Source organism: Hippocampus comes, unplaced genomic scaffold, assembly GCF_001891065.2.
Source record: "Hippocampus comes isolate QL1 unplaced genomic scaffold, H_comes_QL1_v1.1 scaffold39, whole genome shotgun sequence".
In the NCBI taxonomy this organism is placed as follows: Eukaryota; Metazoa; Chordata; class Actinopteri; order Syngnathiformes; family Syngnathidae; genus Hippocampus; species Hippocampus comes.
Genome location: NW_017842054.1, coordinates 209255 through 229193, shown reverse-complemented (window position 1 = coordinate 229193; position 19939 = coordinate 209255). Strand labels below are relative to the sequence as shown.

The window sequence follows — 19939 nt, the reverse complement described above, 5'->3', positions numbered from 1 at the left end:
AAAATAGTGCTAAATTTGACCTTTTATGTTCTTCCGGGTGTCCGGGAAAAACTCCTTGTGATGATGGATTTTTTGGGGGGCGTGGGGACAATCGGACTTTCATCGGACTTTTATCAACTCGGTGCTTTCATCGGACTTTTATCAACTCGGTGCTCTTAATCTTTGAAAATGTACTCATTTAAATATAATTCGCGTAGTTAGAGACGGTAGGATTTGGAATTCACGTTTGATAAAACACGCGCTCGTGAATTGTCGGTTCTGGGGACGGCCTTTGGTCGAGACGGTGACGTCTTGTCTGTACGGAACTTCTTTTTCCAATGAGTCATTGAAGGCATCGCGGTTGTAGCTCGGCTTGCTTCGCTGAAGACACACACGGCGCTAGTACGCGCGAACTACGAGAGAGCCCGCGCGGTCTACTGACGAGGTAGGAAAGCTGTCCATTTTCCCCACGAAACGCGCCGATATCACCCGGTGCGTTGCTCGCTACGAGTCTCGAGTGTTTTGGCAAGTCCTAACGCGTTCTCCGCGGAAAACTCGTCGTTTTACACACGAATGAGCGCATTCGTTCATTTCTTAACGCATGAATTTGGCAAGATTGGATTCAAGTTGAAAGCGTGGACTTGTCGCGTGGGTGCAGTGTTTGGGAAAGGATATCGAGGAGGGGAGAGAGGACGACGAGGGTGCCGAGCGGTCGACCGGCGTTTGGGTGACACTCGAGCCCGCACGCCGCCTTTGTTTGCGGCGAATTAAATTTAGCGCCGAGCGGCGCGTGTGCTTCACGCTCCTGGCTAATTGCTAGTTGCCTCGTGGTGTGTGCGTACACGTGCGCGTGAGTTTGCGCGTGTGCGTGATACCACCGAGCGGTTGGAAGTGGGGTCCAAGTGGCGCCATGATGATGACGGCGGGTTGAATGTTCTTGAGCGAATGGGCCCGTTTGTCACTTGAAAGTGCCACATGCGGACAGGTGTCGCGGTGGCACTCCGATGACAGCCAAAGTGCAGAAACTGAGGTCGGCCTGCCCCAAAATGGCTGTTGATGTCTGCCATCACTTGCCATTTCCTTGATTACCAACCACGTTGATCATTTTTCTTCAACGAATCAAACGTCTTAACATTTGTGTGGAAATGACTGCGTCTCTAAAAGTCTCAAAGTGACAAATTTGGACAAGTCTACCACTCCGGTGACACCAACTGTGTCGAAAGTGGGGTACGCGGGCCCCAAAATGGCAGTCTGAGGGGTAGGTCACTTGCCATTTTGTTGATTCCCATCAGGCACATGAGTTCTCATTTTTGTGGCAATAATCGCGCTCTCGTAACCTCTCCCGAAATGGCTGAGATTCAAAAGGCCACATGTGTGACTACCATAACAACAAAGTGGAGAAATTGGGGTACGCCGGTCGCCAAATGGCCATTCACGGAGCGGACAAAGTGCCAACTATCAACGCGTTTCTCATGTTTCTTGTCATATTTCAATATCTTCCACCTGCCTTATCTCTGTGTCTTCTCATGTCACGCCAAAGCTGTGAAGTGACACATTTGTATATGTGTACGTCCGGTGCGAGAACCAAATGTGTAGACTCCTTACACTTTATGGCAGGCGTGTGCACACGTTTTCGTTTCAGTTTTGGATCTTGACTTTGGGTGGAGGTCAGAAAGCCGTCACAAGTTCAAATGGAGGGTCGGGCTATGAATGATTGTGGCTGATAACTTGCATTTTTCATGTAACACCTAAAAAAAAACCAAAAAAAAAAAAAACACAAAAGCACCGCGGGGACGATTCAGTGACAGATTACGTTTCCTGCGGGCAACCGTGTGCGTATGCGGCTTGATACCATTTCTCTCTGGTTTTTTATCACATGGGAAAGTAATGCGGGTTGACCTAAACTCGAAAAGTTGCAAAACGATTACTCAAGAGAGCAAACGTTGAGCGCAGGAAGTGCCTCATCAAATGGGAATCTCGTCGGTCTTTATCTTGACCCGGTAAGAACAAGAGATTGCGCAAAGGTGTCCTAATACGAATCGCATAAAGAGCAACGCGAGCGCTTTCCTGGCCGGCCGCCACGTCTCACGTGCCCGTGCTATTTGTGTCGAGCGCGCTGCACCCGACTGACGCGAGGACGAGGAGTCCGAACGGTGGCTTTGTTTCCCCCAAGAGCAACAGCTGATGACACCATGGCTGCCGCAGCTCAGCCAAAGACGCATTTATGCTCCGCCTTTGGATTTACACTGCACATCCAAGTGGCCGATTGGGATCAATGCTGTTGCCTTTATCAGATTTTTTTTAGGGGGGGGGGGCAAGTTCCATGCACACGTCAAGTAACAGCATGAGAAGGTTTCCCCCCAAATGAGTCTGCCACAATGGGAGCGGCCACTTCACCCTGAGTGCAGTGCAATAAGAATTTCCAATTTTGAATGGGTTTCCCAGAAATGCGAGTGGCTTTTTTTGGGAAGATATCACCGACCCCCCCCCCCCCCAAAAAGTCAAGTCAAACAAACTTGATTATTTGGTTTCATCTGAGAAGCCTTTCCGCGATTGGCCCACTAAGAAGCCGACTTCCGTTTGAATGTGTTCAGCTCTCCGCGACTGCCTGCCGCTATGGAGTCGGACAAAACTATAACTTTGCTCAAGGTCCGGAAACTACGAGCGGTCGCTGCCCAAATTTGTCATGCGCGTTTCTATGATATTTTTGATTTTGTCGAGGCGCTGGTGGTTTTTGCTCAGAGGACCCGACGTTTGATGTCAATAAATCCAAAATGTGATGATGGCGTTTAATATGTTCACAGATTGAAGTGGACAAGAGCAGGGTACCCGCTTCAATTGGTGGAATTCAAATTCGTATCACCGAGAGCGTTTCGTATCGACCGTCCTGGTCGAAGCGGAGCTGCGTCGCATGCTTACGTGGCGAGGCGGCACATCAGCGTGAAAATGCGCCGCTTCACGGAGGGACGAATTGAAAAGGGAGGCGGTGAGGAAACAAGCTCCAATCTGACGACCGCTCGAATGTTGTTGGGCACGTCAAAAGGAGTCGGGAGGATTTAGTGGAGGAGGCAGGTCAAAGAAGATAGAGAGAAGGGTGTGTCCGGGGACCAAAAGAGAGAGAGAGAGGCAGTGGCGGGTGTACATTTTGAGGACAAAGCGTCACCGCCACTTTGCGCTACGGTGCGCACTTTAGGAGACCTCTTGCTTTGCCGTCTTTTTTTTTCCCCTCCACATGAGGACTTTTGACGCGGTTCTGCATGCATGCTCATCAACTGCAGTAATTGCGTAAGTTTGCCACGTGCCGGCATTTCTTTGATCGAGCCAGTCAAAACACCGCATTGTGTTTATTCTGTCCGGGTCCGCTTTGAACTTTGGCCAGTGAGTTGTCCGGCTCAAATATTCACCTTCACATCTCTTTATCATCAGCGGCCAAAGCGTTTGGGACGTTTGCCGCCGCGCGTTGAGCCTTATCTTTGTTTTTCAGAGCCCCTGCGCCGTCTTGATCGAAACCGCCAACTCGTCGGGCGCGTTGCAGACCACAAACGACCACCATGACCGCCGTGAACTCCCCCAGAGACAAGTAAGCCAACAGCCTCGATTCTTTGAACCGCGCCGCCTTTTCGACGCTTTGGCAATTCCGTTTTTACAAATAAGACGAAACGGGACTTGAAATGCTCTTCGAAATGGAAACGTAGGCTTCCTTGAAGCCCGATGACACCGACGATGGCATCTGTGTTTGTCAGGTACAATGCAGTGTGGCTCATATTCTTCATCCTGGGCTTGGGAACCCTCCTGCCGTGGAACTTCTTCATGACCGCCACCATGGTATGCCAAAAGTCAGAGGCTGATATGCGTGTGTGTGTGTGTGTGTGTGTGTGTGTGTGTGTGTGTTGATATGCGTGTGTGTGTGTGTGTGTGTGTGTGTGTGTGTGTGTGTGTGTGTGTGTGTGTGTGTGTGTGTGTGCGGGGGCATTTGAATGGCTGACTCATGGTACTTTGCAAAAAAAAAAAAAAAAAGTATTCTCTAGTAAGGAATTCTATTCGCGTTGTCCAATCTTTCCTGATAACAGAATCTCCTGATGTGGGAACCGACGATGGTACTTGTCCTTTAGGAACATGCAAGTATGTGAACAAAATCGAGTAGAACACGATGCGTCAGCAAACGAGGGCTATTTGCTCCAAAATGAGACGAGGAACAGACCTGGTAGCTTTTCTTTCCACTTGACCTCCCCTCGATTCCCACCCAAGACAGCGTTGCGTAGTTAGCGCCAGGGAACTCGCCTTGTCTCGAATAAGGTTTTGAGCACGATAACAGATCAAGCGTTCCAGGAAACGTTGGTTTACTCAACTGTCCGTTGTTGAGGAATTTAAGCCTATTATGCGTACTACTGGTACCCGTCTCCCACCCGAACATCTGTTTCAACTCCTAAAACAAAGGATGGAGTGTGAAGTTTGGATCTTCTTCTCCCTTGAGTGATGAACTCATTCACTCCCAGAGACGAAAATGGCATTTTCAGACCCTTTTCAAGTCCAGGCAATCGAAAATGAGGAGCTGGGATTAAATTCGTGGCGTCTGAAAAGACATCGAAATACGTCGTTGGGAGTGAATGAGTTAACGGCGCCCGAGTGTGTTCTTTTGCGTCTCCCCCCCGCCGCCTCGGGAGCCCGTCACATCCCCCTGAGGAAGGAACTCTTATCTCAAGATTTATGCACGGCGGGAGAGGTCCCGACTTTGGGGGGGATGAGGGAATTTCCGTTTGACAAAAGTATCGTATCTGCGTCTCGCCAGTACTTCACCAGCAGGCTGAAGGACCCGCCAAGCGAGCGCTCCGTCAACCGGACGGCCAACGGCACGCTGGACGGCGGCGACGCCCGCAACGTCCTGGAGTCCAAGTTCAACAACGTGATGACCTTGTGCGCCATGGTGCCCTTGCTCGTCTTTACCTGCCTCAACTCCTTCATCCACCAGAGGTAAGTCGCTTGCGCCGAGTCTCGGGTCGCCTTCAGCATCGCTTTCGACGCAGTAGGCCGCGCGCATTCGCTTTTGCGATCGCCGTCGGCGGCGAGAACCGGCCCCGGCGAGTTCTCGCCCAGGCCGCGGATTAGGATGCGCCGATCTCATATCGGAGTCGCCCGTCTGCTCCTCGCCCTCCACCCGCCAGGAAATGGTCTTGATAACTCAAATAAACGCATCTTGACGAATCGCCACCATTTCAAAAACGCTGGGAGGGTCGGGACCCGGCTAAACGTTTTTGAGAAATGATCTTTTATTGATTGATTGATTTTCAATTTGCTTTATGTGTATCACGATGATTTTCAGAATTTCCTTGATTGACTCGTCAATGAATCCCTAAAAATATTCGAAATTGAAAAAGCAATATGTCGCGACGGGCGTTTTACAAAATAAAAATGGAAAACATTCGAGCAGTTCGGAATTTTGGCGCAGCTTTTAGCAAGGCTCATTGAGGGTCGTTGATACACACGATTTGCTTTTCGAAAACAAGGATGTGGTGGGCCGGACGTGGCCGGCCCCCGGGCCTTGAGTTGGACACCTCTGGCTTCAGCAATAAGATACACTTTTAGTCATGACAATCGTGTGTGTATTGAGAGAGAGAGATGTGTTCTATTCACAGTCCCCCCCCCCAGCCCCCATATAGCCCCCACCGCCACGTTAGGTGACGCGATGCGTGTGTGTACGGAATGTTTGCTTTCATTTTGGAGCTCTGGACTTGTTCCTGGACCCAACCCCCCCTGAATGTTATTTGTGTTCACAGCGACTCCTCTTCCACGCTATAGTGTAGCCGGCCGTTGAAATGTTTGTCACTTAGTTCTATTTTTTTTTTCATTGTGGCGCAGGATCCCTCAGAAGCTGCGCATCTCGGGCAGCCTGGCGGTCATCCTGGTGGTCTTCCTGCTGACTGCGTTGCTGGTGAAGGTGGAGGTGGCCCCGCTGCCCTTCTTCGCCCTCACCATGATCAAGATCATCTTCATCAACTGTGAGCGGCCGCCGCGTCAAGTTGGAGGGCGCCCACCGGAAACGGCGGCCCGATGATCTCGCTCGGTCGCCGTTTAGGTTGCGCGCGGCGACGCGCTTTCGTCTCCTCGATTCTTATTGGAAAACCGACTTGACTGCAGCGCGGGAAATGAAACTGTCCAACTTCCCTAAAAATAGTGACCCGTGAGAGCGTTTTCTCTCTTTATTTGTCCACGTCGCACGGGAGGGGAGGGGAGGCTTTCCACGTGCTCCGAGGCCCTGCGAAAACAACCAGCTCAGCATCACTGGCTTCCTTGCACCGTGTGCAATCTCACGCCGCGTGCTTGTTTGTGAGAAGGGGCCTGGGGGTGAAGCCGCAGCTCCGCCAAGTTTGATTTAGACGAGGAGGAGGAGGAGGAGGAGGCCGTGGCCTTCGGGCTTTGATGTCAACAATTTCCTGCCGAGATGGCATTTAGCATTGAAGCATGGAAATGGCGAACGAACGGTCTGGCGCTTTTCTACCTCGGGTACGCACTGAGAACCACTTAGAACCTCGTTCGGCTTTGGCATCTTCCTCGTCGACACGGTCGCGATGGCCGCGGTTCGAACCGGCCGCCTCAGGTGTGAATTCTCTCGTTGGCGCAACAGTGGTTCCTCTCCGCGTGCAAGGTCGAGGTCCACTTCTTACCCGGCCGGCGTCTGCTGCGTTCGATGACTCCCAACGCGGACGCTCTCTCTCCATGTCTCCTCCGCAGCGTTCGGGGCGGTTCTGCAGGGCAGCCTGTTCGGACTGGCGGGGATCCTGCCCGCCTCCTACACCACGCCCATCATGAGCGGCCAGGGCCTCGCCGGGACCTTCGCCGCCTTCTCCATGATCTGCGCCCTGGCCTGTACGACGCCCGGCAAAAGACCACCGACGACGCGCCGCCGCCGAACGGGGGCTTGGGGGGGTGGAAGAGGTCAACCGTCCCCCGTTTTTGTGTCGACACACAAACGCGTGGCTCAAAACTATCGTTGATCGTTTCAAACCCCGATTCCAAATCACGGATATGGAATCCTTCGCAAGCCGAAAAGATCGGTTTGCGACGGGCCTCCGCCCAGACGCGCCGCGGCAAACGGCGCTCGACTCAAAACGCCGCTCAAGAGCAGACGACGCCACAAACCGCATCGGAGCGCACAAAAGCGAGCGCCCGTCGCACGACGCCGCGGAGGATTGGGAGCGCGTTTGAAGGTCAAGCAAAATCACTTGCGGGGTTCCGATGCCGTTAGCGTCACGAAAGCGAGCGAAACCGGGGCCGCGGGGGGAAGCGAAGAAAGAAGGGCCGGTTGCCGCCACCTCCCCGCCCCGTCCGCTCGGGGCGGCGGATCGTGATCGATTGTCATCTTTTTGCAGCCGGCTCGGCCCTGCGGGACAGCGCCTTCGGCTACTTCATCACGGCCTGCTTCGTTATTCTCGTCGCCATCATCTCCTACCTCGTTCTGCCCAGGATGGTAAGCGCTCTCCATTCCCTCGCGCTCTCTCTTTCCCCCCCCCTCGGCTCCCCGGAATGCGCCGTTCTAGCCGCCGTTGTTGTGGTCGCCGTCAGGAGTTTTTCCGTCACTACGTGGAGAGCGGCGCATCCGGGTCGGCCGGCGACGACGAGAACAGGATGGACCTTCTCAAACAAGGTACGCGCCCGCCCGCCCGCCGGCTTGCCTGCCCGTGCGTATTCATGCGAGCGAGGCGTTCGCTTGTGCCGCAGAAAATGCCGAGAGGTTCCCTGTGGCCAGTCCGACGGAAGACCGCGGCGGAGCGGGCGTGTCTGTGCTCAAAATATTCCGCAAGGTAAAAAAAAAAAAAAAAAGAGAAATGGCATTGTTTGACAGAAATGCCCCCGTCCGTCTTTGCGGGGGTGAAAATTGCCGAGGTACTGAACGAAATAATGAAAGGAAATCAAAATTAAAAAAACAAAACAAAAACCCCAGCAGCCCACGTGGATTGCGGCAAAAGTGGGCGCACTTCTCCCCTTTGTCTTTGTCAATGTATTCCAGACATGGGCTCCGGGGCTCGATGTCCAAAGTGTGACCCGTCCGTCTTTTAATGACGAGGGGATGACGCTTGAGCGAGAGAGAGCCTTCAATTGCTAAATCTCTTTTGTTGTGGCCGAAGATCCGGGTGACGGCTCTGTCCGTGTGCTTCATCTTCACCGTCACCATCGGGACCTTTCCGGCCGTCACCGTCGAGGTCAAGTCCACGTTGGCCGACGAGGGCGATTGGGGTGAGTCCGGATCTGCTGTCGTACCGGCGCCGACCGCATCCCTGTCAACTTGTACGTTTTCCCCGTATTTTAGATGTTTTTTTTTAGCATTTCAAACCATGTACAGTGTATTACAACTTTTATATGGGGAAAAAAAAAACAAAACAATTGTGAAGCGATCTCACAAAGACCATTTTGGCTCGAATCCAGAACGTCCTCACCTGCTGGTAGCCAACGACAATGCCGTGGTCGATCGCTACCATTGTCACGGCAAACCAGAAAAAGTCATCCTCAATCGTCATTTTTTTGTCATCGCTGCATACGGTCGGGTTGGATTGATAAAGCGCGATGTGCACATGCGCGGTAAACCGTTGTACGGGTTTTTGTTGCTTTGTAAGGGGAATCGTCATCATTTCTAAGGGCGGCTATTCGCCGAGGTTGACAGGTATGCGACCGTGAATTGCTTGGCCCGTCTTCTCGCCGACGTTCTGGATCTCTCGCATAAGTGTGAAGAGTCTTCATCTCCCAAAAAGAAGATTGCGACTTGACGTCACGTTCCGCTTCGAAGTCATGGGATGCCGGCCGGCCATTACCGCGCCCGTGGGGGCCCCGCCATTGTGGAGCATTGGGGCACGTTTTTCAAAGCTGACAAATTCATCAGTTATTATTACTCTTATTCATTTGTAAACACATCGGATCTACCGCATGAAACGATTGGCTGTCTTCATTCACCAGAAAAAAAAATATAAGTTTAACTGTGACTTTTTTGAAGTCAATATGTTTTACTTTGGCGACACCTCCAACATCTGGAAAGTGATTTTTATGCGTGTGTGTGTGTGAGAAGCTCAAATTCAACCTTGTTGGATTGATAAAGCGCGATGTGCACATGCGCGGTAAACCGTTGTACGGGTTTTTGTTGCTTTGTAAGGGGAATCGTCATCATTTCTAAGGGCGGCTATTCGCCGAGGTTGACAGGTATGCGACCGTGAATTGCTTGGCCCGTCTTCTCGCCGACGTTCTGGATCTCTCGCATAAGTGTGAAGAGTCTTCATCTCCCAAAAAGAAGATTGCGACTTGACGTCACGTTCCGCTTTGAAGTCATGGGATGCCCGCCGGCCATTAGCGCCGATCGCGACCCTCGAGGGCCTGCCATTGTGGAGCGTTGGGGCACGTTTTTCAAAGCTGACAAATTCATCAGTTATTATTACTCTTATTCATTTTTAAACACATCGGATCTACCACATGAAACGAGTGGCTGTCTTCATTCACCAGAAAAAAAAATATAAGCTTAACTGTGACTTTTTTTGAAGTAAATATGTTTTACTTTGGCGACACCTCCAACATCTGTACAGTGATTTTTATGTGTGTGTGTGTGTGTGTGTGAGAAGCTCAAATTCAACCTTTCGGACTGGCTTTGAATGTCCTCCGTGACGGCAACTGATCAGAGGCTCCTTCAGCCACGTGATGACGAGCCTTGTCCTTTTTTCACGAATGAGACGCACACGCGCCATATATGCCTGTGATACGCTTGCGTCAATGTTCCTTTTTCAAACGTATGACTCGACTCCGAAAGTGTGGATTGTGGCACGCCGCCGCACCGGAAACGGTTTGCCAGCAGGGAGGAGCGCGGATGTGACGCGTGTTACGCCGCCTCCCTCTGCTGGCGGCTCGGCTCATTGCCACTCACTCCTTAAGGTGCTCGCCAATTTCAGGGCCAGCGCATCGGCCCGATGTCGGGCCGTATCCACGCCCAGCAAAAAAAAAAAAAAAAAAGGCATCGAACGACATAACTCGACCTCGGCACCGAGCGCTTTGATTCCGAAGCCTTGTTTCAGTCATTCTCGGCATCCAATGAGTTCAAGCGTCACCCAAAGCAAAGCCTTGACTCTGAAAAGGAGCGATCGTGAACCGAAGTACTGCGATGTGATCCGGTCGCCATTTTGTGTCCGCCGCCCATGTAAACCAGCATGTCTTTTCAGATACGTATTTCATCCCTGTGTCGTGTTTCCTCCTCTTCAACGTGATGGACTGGGCTGGCCGCAGCCTGACAGCCGTCTGCATGTGGGTCAGTATTCGATTCGCATCAAACAATTCGAATAAGAATATGGGGGGGGGACATGTTGATTGGTACTTCATCACCGTTTATTCAAAAATTGAATTGCGTTCAAAATGTATAAAATAATTGGCATGCACGTTTTCTTTTTTTGGGATCCGTTAGCCCGGCAAGGACAGCCGTTGGCTCCCCGCTCTGGTGGCGGCGCGGCTGGTGTTTGTGCCGCTCTTCATGCTGTGTAATGTGCAGCCCCGCCACTACCTGCCCGTGCTCTTCTCGCACGACGCCTGGTACGTGGTCTTCATGATCGTCTTCGCCTTCTCCAACGGCTACCTGGCCAGCCTCTGCATGTGCTTCGGACCCAAGTGAGTAAAACGCTGCGCAAATTTACAAGGGGGCAGCGGACACATCGACGACTGTGGCAGTGAAAAAAAAAAAAGGCCACACTTAACTGTTGGTTCATCTGTTTTCATCTTGCGTTCTTACCATAATTACACTGATCAATAGCAAATTTGAAAAGATGGTTACGTGTCCCTCAAGGTATTTTTGATGCCAATTAATAAAAAAAACAAAAGGTCTCCCTTTTGTCTCGCTGCAAGACAAATTTTGACGTACTTGACTTGAGTCATGTTGGAGATGCTCACTCGGACAGTTGAACAGAGACTCGACCCGGGAAGAGCTCGTCTTTGACTGCCAGGCAGGAGGCACGATTGTTTGAAGCCGCGCTAACTCATGCTCGCTTCTCAAAGCGAAACCTGAAACCTCGCAGCTCTTGCTGGCCTTTATTGACACTTTATGAAAAATTGCAAGTCACATATCAGAAAAACACTTCATTTACCTTCCCGGTCCCCAGTGGACACCCGGAGGCCAAGAGACTTGCCAAGCACCAACATCCATAATCACCAGCGACTTTGCCGTTTTAATGAGTAGCCTTTTTGTAAACGGAGACATCTGTAACTTTGCTCAAGGACATCTGATCATGCCGGAGCGTATCCTGTCCGCCAGAAGTTGAATCTTTCTTCCTGTATTATCAGTTAACGAGCGCCTTGGCTCCATTCACCTCAAATTGGCCCCCGATTCTCTGTGCTCCATTGGGTACGAGCTGTATAAACACACGCGTTCGAGGTCACTTTTCAACATGATAACATTGTGTGTGTCTATTCTATTCTCCCATCGCTTTAGCACATCAACGTTTAGAGATTTTTTTTTTTTTCCGGGGGGTTGCCCTGTAAATGCTTGTTCGGATTTTATCACGCGTTATAATTTATTGCTGAGGTTTCAGGAAAATAAATAAAAAAATAATCCACCCGCTGCTGAACACAACCCCCTAATTAATCAATAGGACTTCATCTATTACGAGACCGCATCTCGTGATATCATGATGAATATGAAAACCTGATGTGCTAGAGGGAAAACGAGTGCAAATTTGGAAACGGTGGAAAAGTTACTCCGAGAAAAGTTGCCATGCATCACGTTGCGGTTGCCTGCGACCGCACATTTTGAGCTGCGCGCATTTTGAAGTACAGCGTCGACCAATGTTGTGTTGTCCTTCTCTAATGACGTGAATCTGAAGTGGCTATTGTGTGCACGTGTGCAGGAAAGTGTCGCAGCACGAGGCGGAGACGGCGGGGGCCGTCATGGCCTTCTTCCTGTCCCTGGGCCTGGCGCTGGGGGCCGCCATCTCCTTTGCCTTCCGCGCCATCATCTAAAATGGCCGCCGCCACCACGGACTGAAAAGGCCGCGCGCTCTTATCTTGGGCGAACGCCTCTGTGGAGAGACAGAGCCCCACCGTGGCGACCACATAAGCTTTTGAAACAAAACAAAAACAAAACAAAAAGACTGACACCATTGAGCTGACCCCCCACCGTGGCGACCACATAAGCTTTTGAAACAAACAAAACAAAACAAAAGACTGACACCATTGAGCTGACTGGTTGGTTCCCGGCATGCAAAGTCGGTAACCATCGACGACATTTTTTTTCTAATTGGGACTGGTGACTGACTGAGCGTTTGGTATGGGAAGGGCTTCTTTTCGAACTTAGTTGACACGTTTTTATGAACGAGGCTCTTTTCAGATTTGGTCATCTTTGCCCTATCTTCGCGTTTTAGATTTGTTTGCACCAGAACTTGTCCAAAGATATGAATTAAGGCCACACCCAAGAGAATCCAAATATTTGTCAGCCTCACAGTAACAAAAAAGTTCAATTGCATGAGAATGAAGTAGGAAGATGTTATGTGAATGAATTGGTCATATTCTGAGGGGAAAAAAAAAATCATTTGAATTCTGAGATGTCATATTACAAGCAACATGGATTCCCATGAAATTACAGCTATGTTGTGTGGAAAAAAAACAAGCAGTAATTCTTAAATTATGATCTGGTTGTGTACATACATTTTTTTATATTTATATACAATTTGGGCAAAGCAGACGCTTCTCCCTGTTTTAGCATGCGTGCTCATTCTCAGTACTTTGACAGAAGAGTCTTACGAGGTGGTGAAAGGACTTGTTTGTCCTAAATTTAGTGTGTGGGCTGGGGGAAAAAAATGTTTTATTTGATCACAAATGTGTTCATGCACTCGAGCTATTTTCTCAAGATTCTTGTAGTACCGTATTACAAAAAGCTACCTTGACAACTGCAGTGTAAAAATGGAACATATTTTAGTCTTTGAGACTGGCTTGTATTCCAATTTTTTTTCGCCATTTATTCTGTACAATCCTTGTAAGATGCTGACTATTTTCTTAGAAACTTGTACAGTGACAGGGAAGGTTTTAATTTTGGAAGATTAGTTTCATCATTAAACCTTTACAAAGTTTTGTTTAATTTAACATTTTGTCACCAAATTAGGTGTTACCCCCTATTAATGCTTTTTGAGAAGCTTATAACCTGATTAAAAGAATTGGAACATTATACGAAAGATGTCAACTAAAAATTTTAGCTGTACAGTGAAACTCCTCTACAACGAAATCATGTTTGCAGCAAGACATTTTTCACAACAGGGGACTTTGCACTGTAGCAAATTTTATCTCAGGCGTACACACGAACACACACAAAAAACGTATATGTGTACTTTTTTTATTCCAATAGTGCATAAGTATGAGCATACACTTAGTTGACACTTCAGATAGCCAGCATAGAAAGTTAAAAAGGGAAAGAAATGTAGTCAATCTCGTTGCGAGGCAAGAGGAGAGAAAAAGATTTCGTATAACGGAACAGGGGGACTTTTCGTTGTCGGGGGAGCAGAAAAGTTGGAATGGCTTTCATGCATAAAAATTTTGTCACACAGGGTATTTTCGCCCATGCAGGTTTCGTTGTGGAGGAGTTTCACTGTGTAGTAAAAAAATGGACTTTTCATGTACTGGAATGATTTTATTTATTTTTTTGGTAGAAAGTGTGATTTAAATTTTCAATGTTAATTAAAAACATTTCAATGGACTTCCCCCTCCCCCCATGAAGAAAACCTTTTTTTTTCTTTCCAATTATGAACTGAACAAAAGGCATTTACACCTTACAATATCTATAAAATAGCTGTATTGTAGAACGCAAATCTTTTCCAGTTTTTTAAAGTAATGACTGGCCCGACTTATATTGTGAAGCATGTTCTTGTTAAAAAATGGACGTTTCATATTTGTCCTCAAATGTAAAAATAAAACTGAATCCGCTCCATATCACAGCTTTACTGTCATGACTTTTCAAATGATTTGTTTTCATATCATAACCTTGCTCTGTGATTGTACTCCTTTTTACCCCCCTTTGAAATGTTCATCTCCATTCGAACGAGATTGAATGCGAATTTGTCTGCCCAAACCAAGTCCGTTTGATATGCCAAGTGCCACTTGGTTCGAACGACCCTGCTGCCGTTTCTCATCCAGTGTTTACGTAATTTTTTACAAACTCGCCAAGTTTATTTTTCAGAGACATTGAGAACCTCTGCCAGTGGTTGCAGAACATGGATAAAAAGGAAAAAGGTTGTAAGCGCCAGTGTAGCGGAAGGGAGTCCGCGGGTTCGCCGATTCGAGGATTTTTAAAGCTTTGGCTCCCCTACACGGTCATTTCCGGAACCGCAGCTAAATTCGTCAAGTCGGCGCCTCTATTTAAAAAAAAAAGCGAAATGGGTCTTATGGTTAATTCCCAAGGTAAACACTTTATTCAAAAATAAATTACCATTGATTGATTTGTCTTTTTTTAATGTGGACAGGAATCACACTTCCGCCTCATTCAATCAATCACATTTTATGGCGTCCTCGTCTAAACACTTGTACAGCAGCAAAACGACACCGGACAGGTAAATGAAGCCAAACCAAAACAATCTTAATTCGCTACAAAACGTATTCAAAGTTGATTTAAATTACATTTCTAACATGCAAGCTGAGTGTGTAACAAAACCCTGGCGCTTGAGGTGATTCAATGATGCTGCTACTCGCTTGTTGGCTCCTGAGAATCGAAGGAGTGCGACCGTCAAAGGGCAGAAGTCACATTTGGAGTCATACTCGAGTTTTAACCACATTACGAACCATTGTTGGAGAAAACTGACCGAGTCACCTGCGGTTTTCTCTCGAGGGAGCGGCGCAGGCAAGCGGCGAATGCCTTTCGAAAAGCACAGACAAGGAGCAAGCTACACCAACATCTTGCCAAAGCCTTCCACTTGCTCTATCTGCGTCTTATCGGTTTTTTTTTTTTTTTGTCCGTGTCAAATTAAGTACTTGTGAAAAAATAAACCAGGGTGTAGTTAAGTTTGGAATCGTTTTGACATGAATTAGTGTGAATGAAGCAGATATTCAACCTTTAGCTTACCGTGAAAAAAAGTAAGGCAAATTTGCTGGAGCATTTCTTAAGCCTATGAAGCGAAATCGTGAAACTCTCGCTGTGCCTTGGCTTTAACTCGTCGAAACGTCAGCGTGGGAGCCTACGAGAAGGTTGGATTGTTAAATATGCGACGGACAAAAAGTATGAGAAATTAAGCAGATTCAAGCCTGGGGAAAAATACAACTTAGCCTGCAATCTAAAGCCTTAAACTTGCTCCAATTTCACTTTTTTTTTTTTTAAACATCTAAATGTCAGCCTGAGAGTAATTTAAAGTAGGGGGCGGGGCTGTAAGATAAGAGCCAGCTAAAGCCTTAAACTAGCTTAACGTCACTTAATTGTCTTTATTGTCAAAATGTCAGTCAGGGAGCAAATGAAGTGTTTCCAGGCACAAGTCCAAATGCTTCGACCTTAGCTCATGTGAGCGCCACGCAGAAGAGGACCACAAACCACGTCAAAGTGCCTGGCTCGCAACTCCACCAAACTCAATGGCTGACTGGCCCTTACAGTTTCTATCGATGACAATGGCACGAGGTTACAGACGCATCTTAACGTAGTCAGCAGCTTCTCACAATGCTTGCATTTGCCTTCCATGTTGTTTCTAAAAGACCTGGTTGGGAATAGTTGTGCTTTCAAGGCAATGTGTTGGCGTCCATTTTCGAGGATGATTTGGGGTTTTTTTTTTGGCAAAAGGCCACTGCAAGCTTTGGTGTTGATGGACTCCTCGCAGTTGTAAGCACATGAGGAAGAGTGATGGTGATGAGGGAAGTGCATCAGTGCGTCTTTAACTTGGCGTTTTGTTGCTGCTGCTGTGAAGAAGAAGAGGAGGAGGGGAAGGTGGAGGTGGAGGCCAGTGAAGAGGAGCCGCCGCCGCTGCCGCCACCACCGCTGCCGCCGGGTTCGGTCAGGCCGGCTTTGAGCGAGTTCACCACCGTCTGCCGCACGTTGTCTTCCATGTAATGTTCACTGAGCGGCTTGAGAACCTGCAAGCACAGCCAAAGCGCACGCAGTGAGCAACACTTGCGGGCAAACGGAGAGACGGTATGTCCACAGACAAAGAAAAAGTATTGACATCAAAGCAAGCGGGGACCCCAATATAATGAAACCTTCTAAATACTGTGAATGGTTGGAGACTTGAACTTTGTACCGACAACATATAAAAGCGACATGCACTTAAGACGGATGTGCTAACCCCCCTCGGCCAGCGTGGCGCTTATTGAATTTGACCTTTAGAACATTTCCACCAACACGCTGTACTTGAAAACAAATTCAGATCCAATTTTAAAAAGGACACAATGCGAAGGACAAATGTTAGCACCTAAAAATAGACCTCCCGCTGCCAATTACCATACGTTTCAAATATACATTGACCTGACTATTTTTACGGACAAGCGATATTTTAAATTATATACTACATACTAAAGAAAAAAACATCTATTTTAAATACAAATTTCACCCCTTTGTTGTATTTTCAAAAACATTTAAATGTATATACAATTTTAAAAAATACATCTAGATTTTTTTTAATACGAATGTACCTATGTGTTGTGTTTATTACATTTATACTATCCTGTTTTTTTCTAAGATACAATTTTACCTATTCATACACACACACACACATTTATAGATGGTGTCAAATTAGGTTTGGGAAAGCGGGAAAAAGGCTCAAATGTAAAATTAGAAAGAGAAGAGTAAAAGGAAGGGTCGTTGAGCATGCACAACATCAAAACACCTCCAAAGTATAAAACTGAAGCCAACTGAAAAGGTCTCCTTAAAAAGAAAAATAATAATCATTTTTAAAAAAGACATGGTAAGAAGACGACCAATAGCAACCGTGAGATCCTGTCGTGGGCGTGGCCACAGAGTCCAGCGTGTGAACAAACGGCTAAAAGTGCGGACGCGACAACGCGCGGGCGGTCTGAGCGGCTCTTCCTTTGGCGGTAGTTGTTGTTGTTGGGGGGCGAGAGCGCCGCCGGCGCCGCCAACGCCAGAAGAGCGGCGGGCCGCGCCGCGCCCCTGGTCACGTGGTCGCAAAGTTTGGAAAAAACCTGAGGAGCACAGCGAGGAGGAAGAGCGGCAGTTACCCGCCAGAACCGGAAGAGAGATCCAAAAGGATCAGCGCAAATGAAAGAGGAAGAAAATGGCAAGTCACGGGCAGGAGGAAGAAAAAAAAAAAAAAAAAAGTGCAGGCCGGATGAGGACGAGGAGGGTCGTTGGCGGTCAAACGTTTGCTTCTGTGGGGCGTACTCCCCCCACCCCCTTTTTTATGCACGGATTGTTTCTCATCTTTGTTTACAGTGAGCACCGACGGTCGTGTTTTGTGATTCGCTCGTCTTTCATCGAGAACTGCTTCAAACAACAAAGCGGATGCGGGAAAAGCGCTTCGGATTGCACGACTGTCTGTGCCTTACGTGTTGCGTTGGATTATTTGGGCATTTTTTGTTCACTGTTCTTTTGACGGCGGCGCGGGCACCCGCAGCGGCTCCTCTTGTTGTCTTGTTGAGAGGGAAGAAACGCGCATTTGACCATCAAGTTGTCTTGACTTGTACACGACATTGCGATTTCCTAAGAAATGGCTCAAGAAACGCGCGTCGGTCCACGCCCAATGGCGCCGCAAGAGGAGCGACCGCAGTCATCGTTTCAGACATTGCGAGCGCGCGTGTGCCCACGACGGTGTCGAATTGGAATGCTTTGGTTTGTTTTGCTTTTTTCGGGGGAGTACGCCCTGAAACAAATAGCGAGTGACCGGAAGACAGAAAGGAACGCGGACAACAATTACAGGCGTCCGCACGCACGACGGCGTACGGGCAGAGGGAAAGGCCGAAAGGCGCGGATCAACTGACCTGTTCCCACAGCGTCTCGGCCGCCAGGTCGATGACGGCGCCCACCTCGCGGAACTCGCCCGAGTACTTGACGTACGCCCACGCGCAGAGCGCCAAGAGCGCCAGGCCCATCAGCAGGTTGGCCAGCGCCGCCAGCGCGCTCAGGCCCACGAAGCCCGTCACGCCCGACGCCACGTAGGCGGCGAACATGACGGCGAAGAGCGTGGCGGGCGTGCGCGCGGCGTAGAAGATGTTCTTGCCGTCGTTGTGCTTGCAGAAGTTGCCGAAGGCCCGGTCCAGCTCGGCCTCCAGCCGGCTCTGGTAGCGCTGGCAGAACTCGGCGCCGCCCATCTTCTTCACCGAGCGGAAGTAGCGCACCGAGTGCTCGCGGAACTCGTCGTGGCGGCGCTCCAGGTCGGCGGGGGCCATGTAGGGCTTGTCGCCGCCGCACACCTGAAATCCCACAGCGGAGGAGGGGAGGGGGAGGGGGAGTGACGGATTGACCGGAAATCGACGTCGCGCCGTCGGAAGAACGCAACTTGCGAATGGCGAAGGCTGCCGTTTGGAAAGGGTGTTGACTTGTGATTGTTTCCTGCCACGTGAAAAGTGCCACGAAGCCAGAGACGCGTTCGCAACGGCGATCGATGACTCGGTGCCATCCGATTACGCCGCGCTGGTTTGCTGGAATTTTGCAAAGTTGTCGTACTTTCCGCTCAAGAGACGGCAAGTCCGAAGCACGCGCTTCACTGACAAATTTGGCGGCCCGGCCGACGAGTTTGAAAAACCGTTTGGGCATTTGGCATTGACCCGATGGCGTTTTGTTTTGAAGGGGGCCGCGCCCGCGCCCGACGTGCTGACCTGCTCCATGTTCTTGCTGTACATGTCTTTGGCTCCCGCGACGGCGGTCAGGTTGTTTGCCTCTGCCGTCGCCTGGGAAACGGCGAACAGACAAACATTGCGATAGGGAATGTCTCCGGGGCGGCGTGACAGGCGGGAGGTGAAAAAAAAAAAAAAAAACATGCACGGCCAACCTGCAACATGGACTTTGGATGAGGCAGCTCTTCACCTTGATAGATCTTGATGTACGCCTTGGGGACGTCACGGGATGTTCAATATTAGCCCGAGCGGCCCATTCGTGACTTTTGCGCGGCGTCCGCGGAAAAGGCCTACCTTGAAGTACTCCACGAGATCGCGACACGTGACTTTGTTGCCGCCGATCTCTTTGACCACCAGCCGTTCGGGGGCCAGGAGGAGAGGCACCAGCCGCGACAGCTCCCGCTTAAAGTCCCCGTCGATGTCTGAAACGCAAACAAAAAACCCCCAAAAAACCAAAAACCTGCCGCTCGGGTCCTTCCGGCGCACACGGCGACGCGCATTTGAGCCACGTTACCTCGTAGCCGGCCATCAAAGCGAGGGTTGGTGGACACCTTGAGGCCCGGGTGGGGCAGCAGGAAGCAGCCGATGTTGGAGAAGCACGAGCGGATGTGCTTGCGGACGTTCTGCAGCTCCTCGTGCTGGTTCTGCTTCACCTGCGGGGGCGCACGGCCGCGCGCCCGTCACGTCGGGAACATTTCGCCATCCGAGTCGGCAAAGACGCGCTCGTCCGGGCCGGGAGGTCGCGGGCGGGCGATCGCGAGACGACGTCAGCGTGACGGGGAGGCTCGACGCGGGGTTGCGCCGAGCCGAGCGAAACGCGACGACGATGCTCGCGTTGAGCGTCTGTTGAACGTGTCTCGCGGGTCCATCGGCAGCACAAAAGCGGCAAGAAGAAACGTTTGCGAGCGCGATGCGGCCGGCGGACGAGCTAACGCTTGGCCCGGCTTCCGCTCTATGCGGTCCGGACGCCCGCGGCGCCTCTCTCGCTCGCCATTGAGCCAGAAAGCTCGTCGTCGTCGGGGTCGCGGTATCGGGCGGGCCTCACCTGAAGTCGCTTGCTCAGGAAGGCGTCGCCTCCCTCCAGGCCGTAGTCGTGCTCGTAGGGGAAACTCCAATCCCGAATGAGGAACATGAGCGACTAACGAGAAGACGACAAGAGCGGTGCAGCTTTGTCGTGTGCAAAGCCAATGAGGGG

The 19939-nt window shown here is 49.9% G+C and overlaps 2 protein-coding genes across 5 annotated transcripts in view; one reads left to right on the top strand and one right to left on the bottom strand.

Moving 5' to 3' along the window:
* The first annotated feature begins 361 nt into the window (after positions 1-361).
* On the top strand, positions 362-12053 carry LOC109510200 (equilibrative nucleoside transporter 1-like). 4 transcript variants are annotated; one of them, XM_019860350.1, is made up of 13 exons: positions 362-424; positions 3464-3559; positions 3723-3804; positions 4769-4950; positions 5836-5975; positions 6709-6843; positions 7347-7444; positions 7540-7621; positions 7696-7778; positions 8103-8211; positions 10170-10255; positions 10409-10608; positions 11841-12053. In XM_019860350.1, exons 2-13 carry the CDS (start codon positions 3531-3533, stop codon positions 11950-11952), a joined length of 1338 nt encoding a protein of 445 aa, XP_019715909.1. In that variant the 5' UTR covers positions 362-424; positions 3464-3530; the 3' UTR covers positions 11953-12053. The 4 variants fall into 4 exon arrangements, with proteins under 4 accessions (XP_019715909.1, XP_019715910.1, XP_019715907.1 ...); XM_019860348.1 differs by lacking the exon at positions 362-424 and adding an exon at positions 2957-3264; XM_019860351.1 differs by lacking the exons at positions 362-424; positions 11841-12053 and adding an exon at positions 2945-3357 and having other exon boundaries at positions 10409-10600.
* A 2314-nt stretch (positions 12054-14367) lies between these two features.
* LOC109510189 (atlastin-2) overlaps positions 14368-19939 on the bottom strand; it is a 10441-nt gene continuing 4869 nt past the window's right edge. Inside the window, exons 7-13 of the mRNA XM_019860333.1 lie at positions 19790-19882; positions 19259-19397; positions 19039-19166; positions 18900-18956; positions 18727-18798; positions 17890-18321; positions 14368-16029 (exon numbers count right to left, since the gene is read on the bottom strand). Coding sequence (XP_019715892.1) covers positions 15820-16029; positions 17890-18321; positions 18727-18798; positions 18900-18956; positions 19039-19166; positions 19259-19397; positions 19790-19882 — 1131 coding nt within the window. The 3' untranslated portion in view covers positions 14368-15819. The remainder of the gene's footprint in view (positions 16030-17889; positions 18322-18726; positions 18799-18899; positions 18957-19038; positions 19167-19258; positions 19398-19789; positions 19883-19939) is intronic.